This window comes from Bicyclus anynana, chromosome 17, assembly GCF_947172395.1.
Source record: "Bicyclus anynana chromosome 17, ilBicAnyn1.1, whole genome shotgun sequence".
NCBI lineage: Eukaryota > Metazoa > Arthropoda > Insecta > Lepidoptera > Nymphalidae > Bicyclus > Bicyclus anynana.
In genome coordinates, this window is record NC_069099.1 from 13,464,008 (window position 1) to 13,480,446 (window position 16,439).

General features: G+C 46.7%; 1 protein-coding gene across 1 annotated transcript in view; it reads left to right on the forward strand.

Annotated features, from left to right (window-relative positions):
* The window catches only part of LOC112046372 (uncharacterized), a 65,409-nt gene that overhangs the window by 22,076 nt on the left and 26,894 nt on the right, over window positions 1–16,439 (forward strand). Inside the window, exons 2-4 of the mRNA XM_024083003.2 lie at window positions 14,148–14,877; window positions 15,296–15,477; window positions 16,303–16,420. Of these exons, the coding sequence (XP_023938771.2) occupies window positions 14,148–14,877; window positions 15,296–15,477; window positions 16,303–16,420 (1,030 nt within the window). The remainder of the gene's footprint in view (window positions 1–14,147; window positions 14,878–15,295; window positions 15,478–16,302; window positions 16,421–16,439) is intronic.

The window sequence follows — 16,439 nt, forward strand, 5'->3', positions numbered from 1 at the left end:
AACCCGTATTTGTAAATCTTATAAAAGAAATAAAGCTGGAAAAAGAGAAAGATGATATAATAAAACACCACTCTGACCGCCTAAGCTCATTAGACGGAACACAAAAGAAATCCACAAATTACTCGGAACAAAGAACACTAACCAACTTAGAAAAAACAATAGACAACTTACCTGCAGGAAAATTTAATTATGGCCTACGCAAAACAAATGGCAAAGCAATGACAATACACAATTCTAATAACCTACGGTATTTCAAAGATAAAAACAACAATAGCAATGAATTTAAAATGGAATATACCTACAGGATTAAAAATTTATTGTGTGGATTGACTGAGTTAGACACCATAAAACATACCTGGCTACAAACAGAGTACCTATCACATTTTAATATATTGCATTCGCTGAAAGGAAAAACGACTGTTGCTTTTACCGATGAACATTTCAATTGCAAGAATTTGAACGATTTGTACTTGCAACAACCACTTTGCGGAATATTTAAGAGATTTATTCAAGACACAGTAGTAATCAACATTAAAGAAATAATTAATAATACTTTAATTCATACGGAAGACAGAAACAACCTACGCTCTTTACGGAAAAGTACCGAAATAGATAAAGAAACTAAAAATTACCGGATAACATTATTAATAACCGAAGGATCACCTTACTCAGCAATATTTGAAAATTATGCCAACATCAAAGAACGTGAAGTCAAACACCTAGACGTCGTAAACTTAATACAACGCTGCCATTATTTAGACAACTACCACATTCAAAGAATCGTAATAAAAAAAGAAACCATAAAAACGTGTAAAGAAACAGACCGCAATGACAACATACAATCAATCAAAAACTGGATCGAATGTTCAAGAAAACTAAAGAGTCTACATAAACTAAATAGGCCATGGTGTACCAACTTCCGTAACGAGGGGGAGTTGCACACTTTTGTAGATGCAAACAATACTATTTATGCCGCCTCAACTAACTGGAAAACAACCTACAATGGCTTACTCAACATTAAACTAGAGTACACAAAAAGTTCACTGCCAAATTTCAATCAAAATAATTATCGATGGTCTATGAATACCAATCTCAAGTGTAAGCTTAATAATTGGTTTGAAGATCATATCCAGCAACCTTCAGAATCTACAATCAAAGAAAGAAAGGTGATAGCAGCTACAAACCGATGCATTGATATATCTATATCATACCCTAGAAGAATCTTATCTTGGGCACATCCACGAATTTCAGCCCAATTCCTACAAACTTGCGTGTACTTCAAAACATTAATTAAAAAACCAAAGAAAGCTGTAATAAAAGCAATAGAGAAAAATCAAGTTTACTGTAAAACGAATAGTAACAGACCAATAAATTATGATCAACAAATATTAAAATTACGAGCCCAGGTACCACACCAATATAAAAAAAATAAAAATAGCTTTAAAACAGAAATACTAAACCTGCGAGAAACCAAAATGCTCAAAAAGAATCTTCGGCTTAATATAGTCACGGTTTTCATCAAAATCGATATTATAATCCTAGAAAATTGCGTATTAGCCATCAGAAATCTAGCATGGACAAGAAGAAAGATTCGCATCAGTGCCAGTATCATAGAAGAGACCCATATCCCGTCTGATAACTACAACAATCTTTTTCCCTAAATAGAGTGCTTCAGTCTGCACCTTCGCACGAGGGGGAGACTGTTAAAGATTGTTTGATGTAAGATAAAGACTATTCTTAATATGAATATAAGTATGTGTATTGGTAGTTAAACGATAGTTAATAAATAGTTTCTTAATGCGCGCAGATTTCACAAATCATATTGTAAATAGCTAGTTTACTCTTTAATTTACGTTCTATACCTATAGATATAAGAAACGAATAAACGTTCAAGCTATTTGAGTTTTATTTCCTGTAGTTATAACTCCATAATAGTGTCAGTTCCGAATTGCTCGGCGCTCATGTACATAATAAGTTTAGAATATTGCTATCTCTGTCTGATTTGCCTTCCTTGTTTGTATCTATCTTTGTTTAACCCATAAGTTCATCCCTTTTACTATTTCTGTATTTGCTGTAATAAACAATAGAGTATGCGAGCGCTTGTAAAGCAATAAAACTCGGCTCCCCAATTACTAATCACGCAGAGTGTCGCACTCGTCGGACGCGCACGTGCCTCGATACGCTCTAGAACCTGCCGCGGTTTATTATTATAAACCTAACGCAGCTTCGCCCGCGATATATCGCGGAGTAGATCGTCTCAAGAACAAGATGTCCGGTCTCACACCTCGTTGAAGACCGTGGGCAGCGCGACGAGATGCTCCCCCGCGAGACCTCGCGGTCGGATCTGCGTCCGAAGAACTCTGGGAGAAATCCTAACCAGAGAGACCCAAGAACCCGCGCTGCAACGAGGGACGACCCGCCCCCCGCCGCAGCCCCCGCTGTCACCGTGCCACCTTCGGCTCGCGCGCCGCCGGCCGCCGGCGCAGTGCCGCGCTCAGTCGCGACCGCGCCGTCCGGCCGAGCGCCCGCGCACGCCGTTGCCGCCGCCACGCGCCCCGCGCCGTCAGCCAGCTCGTCGCAACACGCGCCCCGCGCGGCACTACATAGTGCCAGCTCGTCGCAGCGTGTGCACAGCTTGGCGCCGAGCGCCGCCACCTCGGCTTCGGTCACCGCTCGCTCCGTGCGCGCCGCGCCGCCCGCCAGAGTGCCCGCGTACACCGCCGCGCCGCAGTTCGTGCCCGCCGCGCCACAATTAGTGCCCGCCGCGTCGCAGTTTGCGCCCGCCGCGCCTCAGTTCGCGTCCGCACCGCCGCCGCCGTTCGACCGACCGCCGAGCGCCCGAGCGCTGCCCGCGGCCCACGCCGCGTCGGATCGCGCCGGGCCGCCCGACCGTCCGCGCACGCCCGCCAGCGAGCCCGACCTCGTCGCGCTCGCCCGTGACGTCAATCTAGCTATTACTAGCGGATTTTACTACGCAGAGCCCGCCGCCACCTCGGACAGTGGCTTTCGCAATCGCGCCGCCCCACATTGCGGTAATGTGGCGCCGGTCGCCCGCGACGCTATCGAGTGTAGTGCGAATCCCACCGGAGTGAGTTTGTGTTCGTCCGCCGGCCCGTCCATGCCAAGCCTGGACTGCGACCCTGGTTCAGAGACGACGCCGCCCACTTCGAGCCGGCCTGAAACAAAAAAGAAGTCGCCCATAATTATAGAGGCCCAGACTATAATCTCGGAACGCCTCTATAACGCGGGACTGCTAGCGGAACAAACCATTCCGCAGTACGAAAAAGAGAGAGGCCGCAACCTTATGCTTCGGTTAGAGGCACAAAAAGATGCCGTGATGATCCCGCCAGCCGATCTAACCTACGAAGAGCTGCACGCCATCGCGGTTGTAAACCGCCTCGCCGATCAAAGGATCGGGGAACCAGATGCCAGGCCCCATGCTAGGAGGCCTAGAACGGAGGACTCCGAGGAGGACGATGAGGACTATGAGACGAAGCGGTTCAGGGTTACCCCTGGCCCACATCTCGTCCTCCCGCCCTGCTACAGCCTGTACCCGCCAGCGATACCGCCGCGCTCCCGTACCTCATCTATGGCATCCGCCACGAGTGAGTACCAGCTGCCCGCGCTATCCTACCCGGCTAGTGAGACATATAGCCGCCCGCCCTCAGCGATGAGCGACTCCCCGACGCCGGCGCCGCCTCAGCAAGGCAGCGCGCAGCCCAGCCGCCCGCCCTCCGCAACGAGCGACGCACCGCCGCACGCGCCGTCGTACGCGGACCGAGCGCGCGCCACGCCACCGCCCCGGATATCCACGCCTCCGGCCGGCCCATCGAGCGCTAGCCAGGCGCCACCGAAGCCGCCAGGTAAAACTCCGCGCCGTTACCCGCCATTAATTGTGGAGAAATTCCCCAATTGGGCTCGGCATTTCAAGGAGATCAAGAGACTCTTGAATGCAAATCCCAACGCCCGTCCGTTCGGCGCTGGAATTAAATTCATTCCCCGTGACGACACCGAGTACAGAGTAATACAGCGATACCTCGGCAAGATAGAGAAAGAGGAGAACCTGCAATGGTTCTCTTACTCCCTACCTGCCGAGCGCCGAGTTAAATTCGCCATACGAGGACTCCCGGTGAACACCACCCCCGAAGAGATCACCGCAGACCTGCAACTGAAGGGGTATGAAGCGGAGTATGTGAGGCCCATCAGAGCAAGGAGCGGCAGACCGGGCTGCATCTTCTTCGCCGAACTGCGCCGCACGCCCAACCTACTGCCGCAGATCTATGAGCTCAAAGAACTGCTCAATATGCCCGGCATCACAATTGAGACCTGGAGAGGCAGGAAAGGCCCTGCGCAATGTCATTTTTGCCAGGGTTGGAGACATAGCTCATACGCCTGTCATCGCCAGCAAGCCTGCGTCCGCTGTGGAGGCGGACACAGCGCGAAAAGCTGCCCCCGACCCTTGGAGGAGCCGGCCACGTGCGCTAACTGCCGCGGCGCCCACCCAGCCAACCACGTCGCCTGCCCGGTCTTCCGCAGGGAGGCGCGGAACAAAAAGGCGGGCACGGTGGCGGCTACGGTGAAGCGTCGAGCAAAAGCGCCACAGGAAACCAGCGCCACAATCAGGACTCCAGCGAACGACCCCAAACCGCGGGTCGCGCCCGGAGGCCCCGATGCTTCTAAAAAGAAAAAGAAGCCAAGGAGGAAGAAGAAGCAGCCTACGCCTGAGCCTGAGGCGGCAAGCGCAGCGCCCACGACGGACTACGTCGCGGCCAGCAGCGCCGCCACCAGAACCAGCGCCAAGACAGCCCAGCGGCCAACGACAGCCGCCGACGACGCGATAGTCGCAGCACTCGAAGTGCTGCAACTGATCCTCAATGCCGTCCGGGAAGGCCGCGACCCTACCGCGGACATCGTACAGGGCATCGCCCGGATCGCCGCGCTCCAGCGCCCAATAGACTCCCGCTCTACGCACGCAGCCCGGGCAACGACCCGCTCCGCCTCCCACCCAGTGACATAGTGCCACTTCTGTCACCGCCGGGCCTCCCACAAGCGGGTTCAACCTGGCGGTGGCAATTAGCAACCTTTTCCCGGCCTACCAGCCTATAGGCCCACACTCTTCGGCTAAAAGCCAACCCAACGACCCATCGCTGTTTTAACGGCTGGCGGCAGATACCACGGCAGGGAGTTTAACTCGAAACCGTTAACCCCACACCCCGACGGGTGCGTGAGAGGAGATGTAGAGACTAATCACGCCACTTCTCTCTCGAAGCGACAAGCGAACGCATCTACTCGATTTACAAGAAATTACGTGTTTTATTTACGCGTCAATCCCTGTGGTTTGGACTCTCCAAAATCCTCCACACTAGCTACTAAGCTTACTTAGAACTTCCTTCGTATCACACCCGATGCTCCGCGCGGGCCGGGGTGCGTGTAGCGATGAATGAAAAACCCACGACTAATGCACCGCATTTCTTCGCCATTCCACCCGTCGCCCGCATATCATGGGAGTGTCATCAACGTACTTGCCACACTATATTGTCTTTTAAAAATCTAGTGTGGCCAAAGGGCCTTTGCATGGCTTAACACGGCCCTGCTTAATGAAGAGAATCGATTCTCCATTACTGACCGACTATGAGAATCTGAGATCGGATTCGGAGGCTTTGGTCTCAGAGCACATCGTGACCGGCTTAGTCATGGCCGAGATCATGACTCATGACTAATTCTCGACTGCATAGAGAACAGGTACATAAATACTGTTTTTAGGGTTCCGTAGTCCACAATGAACCCTTATAGTTTCGTCATGGCCGTATGTACTTCCGTCCGTCCGCGGTTTAGCGTAGAGACTATTACTACTAAAAAGCATGTTAACATGAATATATAAATTAAAAATGTAAACAAAGTCGTAAAATAAAATCTTGAAAAATATTCATTTTTAGGGTATCTTCCCTACATGTAAAACCTTCATAGTGTATCGTTGGATGGGTCTTTAATAGTTGTGAGGGGTCTTCTACCAACGTATTTCGATTAAGGGATTTTTAAAATAATAAGTGTCCTCCAGTTGTTTATTGATAAGTACGTGAAAAATTTTACGAAAGTAGGATATATAATGAAATTACAAGGAAAACTATAACGGCTAATTAGTAATTGCTATTTAAAGAGTTGTAGTCGACCAACTTAAAAAACGTAATTGGAAATCGAAAGTTGGAAAACGATAACTCAGACCCTATTAAAGCTAGAAAGATAAGATTTGGTATGTACAATTATTAATTACGTTTATAAAGTGGTAAATATAAATTTAGAAAAAAAAACATTTTGGGGTTCCTTCCCTACATGCAAAGTGAGGATGAATTTTTTATCTTCTAACCTATATTGTGGATATCGTTATCGGTATTTTTGTGCATTACATAAGAGATTAAAGTGCTAACTTAATCTACAGAACCATACACTTCGCGTGGCCCGACACGCACTTGGTCGGTTTTTATATTTGAGTCTCATTGAGTAACGTTGGTAGTTGTAATTTTATGCATTATTTCTAAATCGAATTGATTTAAATAGTGATCTGGATAGCTTTTTAATAAAAGGAATCTCTTATTAATTTTGGATTTTAAAGGAGAAACAAACATACACACATACTTACACACAATGAGTAATAATGTGGCTAGACTGTTAGCTTCGTGTAAAGTTTTTGACGGCCTCCGTGGCGCAGTGGTATGCGCGGTGGATTTACAAAACGGAGGTCCTGGGTTCGATCCCCGGCTGCGCCGATTAAGATTTTCTTAATTGGTCCAGGTCTGGCTGGTGGGAGGCTTCGGCCGTGGCTAGTTACCACCCTACCGACAAAGACGTACCGCCAAGCGATTTAGCGTTCCGGTACGATGTCGTCTAGAAACCGAAAAGGAGTGAGGATTTTCATACTCCTCCTATCAAGTTATCCCGCTTCCATCTTAGACTGCATCATCACTTACCATCAGGTGAGATTGTAGTCAAGGGCTAACTTGTAAAGAATAAAAAAAAGAACGTATAACATGACTAAGGGCCCCGTACGGGTACGAAACTAATCCGACATACTCGGGCGTTGTGTCAGGTGTGTTTTAGCCGTGTTTTATAATTAAATAATGTATTGAGTTATTATAGGAACCGGCCACCATAGGAACCGGCCATAGGAAGTCCTAGGTTTGATCTCTGTTCTGGATGTCTGTTTAAATTCCTTTTTTTAATAACAAACAATTTCATTCTATTTCTCATTAAATGTAAGCTGACACCACACAATTTTGCAATCAGTTAGTGGCAGTCTTTGTCCACATCATCTGTATCGTAACCCAGTTTTATTTTAACTTAAGTAACAATTATACAATGTTTCCAAAGTGTCATTGCTCGTAAACATTACTGAGATAAATGAAAGAAGGTTTCACGGTTGAACTCGCTCATAACCGAGGCTGGTTCAAAGTTAATCGGCGCGAAGGAAATAGTTAAAAGTAACTGAACTATAAACGGGCACAATAACCAGTTAGATGGTGTGCGACCCGCGATTATCCCACGGTGGATACGGTGGCATTGAGATTTTTTTTTTAATTTTACATAAATGGAGGTTCTGTGTTCGATCTATAATCTATATATTATATATTTTTTGATTAATATTTTAAATAATTATTTATATTAATTACTTGAGGTATTCTTAGTTTAACAACTATACTATATTCTAAGTCAGTCTAAGTCATATTATATTGCAAAAAATAATTACTTGACCCAGTTAAAATAAAAATCACAATAGGATAAACGTATTCAATATCATCGGATATTTTTTTTTGCAACCGAAAGCTTTGAATTCGATACCTGTCATATAAGGCTTGGTGCAGACAACGTGTTTGCTATCCACAATAAAACGGATCAAATAAATTAAATAAAATTAAATTAAAACTGGCAAAATAAAGACAAAAGTAATAAAAATATAAATCATATCTACTCGTAGTTATTAAGTAAGTATAGTATAAACAATATACATGAGAACGCTCGTACGTCGTAATTATGTGAAATTCAGTTTTTCTCAAATCCCGCTTCCGATTCAGGAGGGTTTCCGGGATTAAAAGAAGCCTGTTTCTTGCTCAATAATCTTTTTTTGTATATCACCCCTATTAAAATAGGTTCAACCGTTCCAGAGATAAGTCCGGACAAATAGACAGACAAAAATTAAAAAAAAAATCGTTTTAGTGTCGTAGAAATAACTTGGCACTTGAGAAAGCACAGTTATTTTATAATAACAGACAGACATTTTAATCTCATTATTGTCTGAAGGATAATAACAGCTAATGTATTATTATAAAATATGGCTAAAACTCACGTGACACAATGTCTTATGCGGCATTAGTCATGAGTTGGTTTTTGCGGCGCGAGCTAAACACGTTTTGACGGCCTCCGTGGCGCAGTGGTGTGCGCGGTGGATATACAAGATGGAGGTCCTGGGTTCGATCCCCGGCTGGGCAGATTGAGATTTTCTTAATTTGTCCAGGTCTGGTTGGTGGGAGGCTTCGGCCGTGGCTAATTACCACCCTACCGGCAAAGACGTACCGTAAAGCGATTTAGCGTTCCGGTACGATGCCGTGTAGAAACCGAGAGGGGTGTGGATTTTCATCCTCCTCCTAACAAGTTAGCCCGCTTCCATCTTAGACTGCATCATCACTTACCATCAGGTGAGATTGTAGTCAAGGGCTAACTTGTAAAAAATAAAAAAAAATAAAAAACGTATATAACATGACTAAGGGCCCCGTACGGGTTCGAAACTAATCCGACATACTCGGGCGTTGTGTCAGGTGTGTTTTAGCCGTGTTTTATAATAATGTATTGAGTTATTATAGAAACCGGCCATGTGTGCACACTTCCTAAACCGCAGCCGTTTGCCGGTGGCGGTGACGTCACCAGTGTTGTATTGTCGATCCGTTCCGCCCATCCGCGTGCACAAGTGTGTCAGGTGGACATGCAACATGCAGTTACAATTACTTTATATGCTCATCACTTTGGATTCAGCCGTAGATATGTTAATGACATGGCGATAGAAGTGGCAAGTACTGACTGGTTGGTTAATGGTTAGTGGTTAGCCTAGAGGCGAGCTTGGGTCGAGCTGTGATATAGTGTGCTTTTCTTTCTTATAAGTAACTAGCTGACGCCGCGCGGTTTCACCCGCGTGGTTCCCGTTCCCGTAGGAATAGGGGGATAATATATAGCCTATAGCCTACCTCGATAAATGGGCTATCTAACACTGAAAGAATTTTTCAAATCGGACAAGTAGTTCCTGAGATTAGCGCGTTCAATCAAACAAACAAACTCTTCAGCTTTATAATATTAGTATAGATTTTCCCCGCACCGGAAAGCTCAATGATGGCTGAACCCCAGTGCCGTAGGCTCCTTAATGGGACCTCGGCGGCGTCACCGGGGGTTTTGGGCGAGCGCAGAAATGGGGCCTGATGGGGCCCGAAGGCAGAAGCAGAAGATGTGTGTGGAACGACTCTCTTCTGAAACTCGTACCTCGGTTTAGAGCGCCGTTCTAGAAGGGTGTTTTGGTCTGAGTGTATCAGTCTGGGCGCCCTGGAGATCGTGTGTTTTAGCCCACGTCTGGGTGACCTCGTCAACCAGATATCGGGGCTCTTGTGTTTGTATTGCCTGGGAAGTATTGTCGGTCGTCTAGATCTAAAATCGGCGTTGGAATCGGGGGTGTAGTTGCAAGCCTCTAATCTCAACCACTAGTTGGTTGGGGTGGGTGGCGGTTCTCTCTAATAACTTTTCGGGAGTTGTTTCATATATTGGGCTATTGTGGGGAGATCTAGGTCTTTTTTTTTATATTCATAATAGTCTTACGCTTGACTACAATCATGCCTGGTGGAAAGCAATGATGCGGTCTAAGTTGGAGCGCGCTTGCCTAGAAAATGCCTATTCACTCTTATCTTGAAGGTGCACAAATCATAAGTGTTAGAGAACACAGAAGCCGGAAGGGCATTCCACATCTTCGCTGTTCTTATTAGAAACGTCGATGCGTAACGTTTTGTGCGAGTCGACTGGACATCGACAACAAAAGGATGCCAATTTGCTTCTGTCTCCTCAATTTCTCTCTCTCTCTCTCTCCCTCTCTCTATGTAAGTCGTCTAGATCTACAATCGGCTTTGGTATCGGGGGTGTAGTTGAAAGCCTCGACCACTATTTGGTTAGGTTGAGGCTCTCAAAATAAGTTTTCGAGAGCTATTAGACGGAGGAACATCAAGCAGGTTGCATGGAGCCGTTAGATGCTGGCGGTTCGAGACCGTGTTGTTAACTTATCGTCGGTAACACTGGTCCCTATTATATTTGAGTGGATATGCTGGCGACCGACGAATGGCGGTATATCCATTCCCACAGGCTAGATTACGAAATGCCTCAGGCCGGTGTCGGGCAGCAGCGACACCGGCGCGAGTAATCTAGCACTGCGCTGACCAACCCGCATGCCCAGCGTGGTCAGTACTGGGCAAAACTTTGTATGGACGGCAAAAACAAAACACAGCCCCTAGTCCCCGGCAGCCCCGCTATTCCTGGCTCTGGCAGCGGTTATGGTAACGGCGGGGCAAGGGGTGTTAAGAATCTCCGGCAGAGATTCCGCTGCCAACCCCGACGACTAGACCTGGCAACATACAACGCACGCACTTTGAGGTCCGACGAAAAGGTCATCGAGCTGGAAGAAGTTATGAGCAAGTTGCACTGGGATATCATAGGATTGTCTGAAGTCCGAAGAGAGGGGGAGGGCTCGATAATCCTTGAATCCGGCAACATGCTCTACTACCGGGAGGGCGACCAACAGTCCCAGGGTGGTGTCGGATTTATCGTTCACAAGTCCCTCGTGAACAATGTTGTAAATGTCGAGAGTGTGTCGAGCAGGGTAGCGTTCCTGGTCCTCCGAATTACCAAACGGTATTCGTTGAAGGTTATACAGGTTTACGCACCGACCTCGACACATCCCGACGAGGAGGTAGAGGTATTGTATGAGGATATTTCTAAAGCCATACATGCCTCAAACTCTTATTACAATGTTGTGATGGGGGATTTTAACGCAAAGCTGGGCGAACGTAGCGGTTCAGAGTTGAAAGTGGGACGATTTGGATATGGGCAACGGAACGATAGGGGCCAAATGTTGGCTGACTTCATGGAGAAGGAGGGCCTCTTTATGATGAACTCCTTCTTCAAGAAGCCACCACATAGGAAATGGACCTGGATGAGCCCCGATGGTTCCACGAAAAACGAGATCGACTTCATCTTGTCTACCAGACGGCAAATATTCAACGATGTTTCTGTGATCCATAGGGTGAAAACCGGTAGCGATCACCGAATGGTTAGAGGCACGTTGAATATCAACATTCAGCTGGAACGGTATCGACTGGTGAAGTCTACGCTCCGACCTACTCGTGCCCATATTCAAAACCCCGAGTCCTTTCAACTAGAACTGCAGAACCGCTTTGATTGCCTAGCAAATTGCGAAACTGTGGACGATCTGAACAACAGGTTCGTGGAAACTGTCCATTCCGTTGGGTCTAAGTTCTATAAGACCCACCGTGCGAAAAGAACCAAAAAGTTCTCGGACCAAACACTTAAACTCATGGAAGAGAGGCAAGAAATGAGATTACAGTCTTCAGCAGATGCGTCAAAATACCGACAAATCAGTAGACAGATCTCTAAGTCGCAAACCAGCGACTTGCGAAATTTCAATACCGAGCGTATTAAAAATGCGATTGAAAATAATCGAGGCTCGAAAGTTTTCGCCAGAGATCTGTCTATTGGACAGAGGCAGCTGACGCGTTTGAAGACCGAACACGGTAATCTAATTTCTTCCAAGCCCGAGTTATTAAGTGAGGTCGAGAAGTTCTATGGACAGCTATACACGACTACTCAGCAGCCTGTTGCCAATTTGGCTAAAGACCCCAGAGCCAAGTTGACCCGACACTATACCGAAGATATCCCGGACGTCAGCCTATACGAGATTAGTGTGGCTCTCAAACACCTGAAGAACAATAAGGCGCCAGGTGAGGACGGAATCACAGCAGAACTCCTGAAAGCGGGTGGAAAACCGATACTTAAAGTCCTTCAGCGATTGTTCAATTCCGTCATTCACGAGGGCACGACGCCTGAGGCGTGGCATAGGAGCGTGGTGGTTCTGTTCTTCAAAAAAGGTGACAACACCTTGCTGAAGAATTACAGACCCATCTCGCTGCTAAGCCATGTTTACAAATTGTTCTCGAGAGTCATTACGAATCGTCTCGCTAATAGGTTTGACGACTTCCAGCCTCCCGAACAAGCCGGTTTCCGAAAAGGCTTTAGTACCATAGACCACATCCATACGCTGCGGCAGGTTATACAGAAGACTCACGAGTATAACCAGCCACTTTGCTTAGCGTTTGTGGACTATGAGAAAGCCTTCGATTCGGTGGAAACCTGGGCTGTGCTAAGGTCATTGCAGAGATGCCGAATTGATTACAGGTATATCCAAGCGTTGAAGTGCTTGTACGAAAACGCCACTATGTCAGTCCGTATTCAGGATCAGACTACGAGGCCAATCCAGTTGCAGCGAGGAGTGCGTCAGGGAGATGTGATCTCTCCGAAGCTATTTACCGCCGCACTGGAAGACGTCTTTAAGCTTCTGGACTGGAGCGGACTTGGCATCAACATCAATGGCGAGTACATCACTCAACTGCGGTTCGCGGATGATGTAGTCATCATGGCACAGACTCTGGATGACCTTAGTACCATGCTCAATGACCTCAGCAGCGTTTCTCAACAGGTGGGCCTGAAAATGAACATGGGCAAAACAAAAATAATGTGTAATGCTCATGTATCGCTCCACCCAGTTATAGTTGAGAACGCTGCACTCGAAATTGTAGACGAATACATATACCTAGGACATATGATCCAGTTAGGTAGGTCCAATTTCGAGAAAGAGGTGAACCGTCGAATCCAACTCGGCTGGGCTGCATTCGGGAAGCTTCGCGACATCTTTTCGTCCGAAATTCCTCAGTGCCTGAAGACAAAAGTCTTCGAACAGTGCGTGTTGCCAGTGATGACCTATGGTTCCGAGACTTGGTCGCTAACTATGGGCCTCATAAGAAGGCTTAGAGTCACACAGAGGGCGATGGAACGAGCTATGTTAGGAGTATCTCTGCGTGATCGAATCAGAAATGAGGAGATCCGCAGAAGAACCAAAGTCACCGACATAGCTCAACGAGTTGCGAAGCTGAAGTGGCAATGGGCGGGGCACATAGTTCGAAGAGCCGATGGACGTTGGGGTCCCAAAGTGCTGGAATGGCGACCCCGCACTAGTAAGCGCAGTGTTGGCCGACCCCCCACCAGGTGGACTGACGACATCAAGCGAGTCGCAGGGATTCGCTGGATGCAGGCGGCTCAGTATCGTGATGTTTGGAAGTCCCTACAAAAGGCCTATGTCCTGCAGTGGACGTCCATCGGCTGATATGATGATGATGATGATGATGATGGATATGCCATTTCTATTTACTTGTTGTTATTATTTCTATAGTTTAATTTTGCAGTATTTGGCAAAGAATAAAGATTAATTGTTTCCTCTCAATCTCAAGTCATGTTATGTAGGAAGCAATTAATATATCCGAGCATTATTAACGTAATGCAGTAAAGGTGTTTGTTGATATAAAATTAATTGCTGCAATATAAAGCGGTAACATTAACACTACCGGTTTAAGCTATAGTCTACCTATTCATTATTAGAATAGAATCTGAATGGTACATTCTACATTACGATTTAATTGAGATGCAGCGATAAATAAGTAAGGTAGGTCTCGGAAAGACGCGTGAGGCAACGGCGGGTAGCAGAGAAGCGTGTGTGGGGTGCAACGTCGCTACGTTCCAACTGATACCTAAAATTTTGCATTGCGCATGATGATGAAAAGCGTCATAAAGTTTCCTTTGTACCTATTGTACATACCCGTCGCCCAAAGCTCCTTAAGTTACGTTAGAGCACTGTGGTCTAAGGTCCGCATTTCATCTCCTAAAGGAGAGAAGGTGCTTGTCGATCATTAAAATAAGCTACTACTAAGCTACTAAGCTAAATAAGCTACTACTACTAAGCGCTGGGTCGACAGTGTTATGATATTATTATTATGTTGCAGGGAACGCGTAACAGTGACCACAACTGCTCACATAACCCCGCCGTCGTCTCCCACTCCCAACGAGCCGTCCCACCAGGGGACCATCCGCACCGAGGAGTACAAACGGGACCTAGCGGAGTTCCAAGCGCGACGCTCTTCAGGCAGCAAGGATCTGGAGACCCCGACCAAGAAGAAATGCGGTCGCCACTCCCTTCCCGTCTCTTGCACAGACTGCACCGGGGACCCCGACGCTACCTTCAACTACGAGAAAAAGTCCGCGATAAAATACAAAAAGAAATCCCAGAAGCGTACCAGAAATGCGCACTCAGAAGAGAAAGTCTTCGACGGAGTCCCGAACGTTCAATTCCTGTTTCAAAACCAGGTCTTTATGCCCGGAAATATGTTCGGTGCGTCGTTTTCTGAGCCGCGCAGAAGTAGACATTCCACCCAAAGATCTCCGGATTTTCTAGTCCAGAAGCAGATAGACTTTAAAGACGACCAACCACCGTCTCCACCGCTCTTCTACAGAAACAATTCCCTGCACATTAATCTTAAAGAAGTGAGCGACCACGAGGAAGTAGATGGAGTGAACGCGAAGGAGTCTAGTCAGAGTTCTGGAAGTCAGAAGAACGACAGCTGTGAAGAGAAGCTGTGGGAGGTGATGAGCGAACTGAAGCACCTGGACCAGTGGGCTGATGACCAGCTCTTACAGGCACCGTCTTTGAACACGAGCAAGTCTGATGATAACAAGGTAAAAAAAACAATTATGGGGATCACAGAAATATATCTATCTAATTGTTGTATCTATAGGTATACTTATGTAAATATCGACCGCCGTTCATTCAAGGGTGCCAGAATTCCTTTGTATTTCATAGGTACTAGCAAAACCTCGCAGTTTCAGTTTTCATTCCTGTGGGAATACGGGGATTAAATTTACTCCCTGATAGCTTTAAATTGGGAAAGGAATTTTTGAAATCGGTCCATTAACCTTTGAGTTTTATTAGTTACATACAAAATATAAATCTTGCCCCTCTATAATATTAGTGTAAATGTTGTCACAGACAACAGTTTATCACCTACTGTGAGTGTCTTAGTGCATATTTATCATTTCAAATCTAGCTTGTTTTAGCTTTTTATTTGTAACTTACCTTTAAAATTTTGTCCAACAGAGTGACACAAGCGCGTTCGGTCTGCCGATAGCCAGCGCGTGCAGTCTGAACGTGAGCATAGAGAAGAGCAAGAGCTGGAGCCAGGGCCGCTGGGGCGTGGTGCCCGTGCAGCTCAAGCGGCTGGCCGGGGTCACCGTGGAGCACGTCAGGAAGAAACAGTGCATGGAGATAAACATACTGAGGTCAGTAGTAGGAGAGCTCTCTGTGACTGAGCACAGAGAAGAGCAAGAGCTGGAGCCAGGGCCGCTGGGGCGTGGTGCCCGTGCAGCTCAAGCGGCTGGCCGGGGTCACCGTGGAGCACGTCAGGAAGAAACAGTGCATGGAGATAAACATACTGAGGTCAGTAGTAGGAGAGCTCTCTGTGACTGAGCACAGAGAAGAGAAGAGCATGGAACATTAAAATAGCTAGAAGGGCGTATGGAATTCGTTACTTCAAGGGGACATACTGTATTAGTTAGTCTGGTCTTCAGCAAAGTGTTTTTTTTTATTCTTTACAATCTCACCTGATGGTAAGTGATGATGCAATCAAAGGTGGAAGCTAGAAGAAGGAGGGCTAACTTGTTAGGAGGAAGATGAAACCCCACTCTCTTTCGGTTTCTACACGGCATCGTACTGGTGCGCTAAATCGCTTGGCGGTACGTCTTAGTCGGTAGGGTGGTAACTAGCCACGGCCAAAGCCTCCCACCAGCGAGACCTGGACCAATTAAGAAAAGCTCAATCGGCCCAGCCGGGGATCGAACCCAAGACCTCCATCTTGTAAATCCAATGCGCATACCACTGCGCCACGGAGGCCGTCAGACTATGCACACTATGCCGTGTGCCTAGTTCGTTTCTCATTAGGGGGTGCATTGGATAAGGAAAGTTAAATCCATGTATGTCCCGGACATTATTATAGTGCATCTATTCTTTTTAATTTTTTAATGAAGAATGCCACCTTAAGTAGGCTTAGGATCAGCGTGGGAATCTCCACAAATCCTAATAACTCAGAATATTATTGTTCTTTACAGAAAATGTCGCCATCCAAACATCATACTACTCATGGGACTGTATCCGGACGTGCAGAACAATATTCACATCATCTGCGAGAGATGTAATGACTCTTTGTTCGGTATTCTTCATGTACAGGTAAGCATTTCTTTAAAAA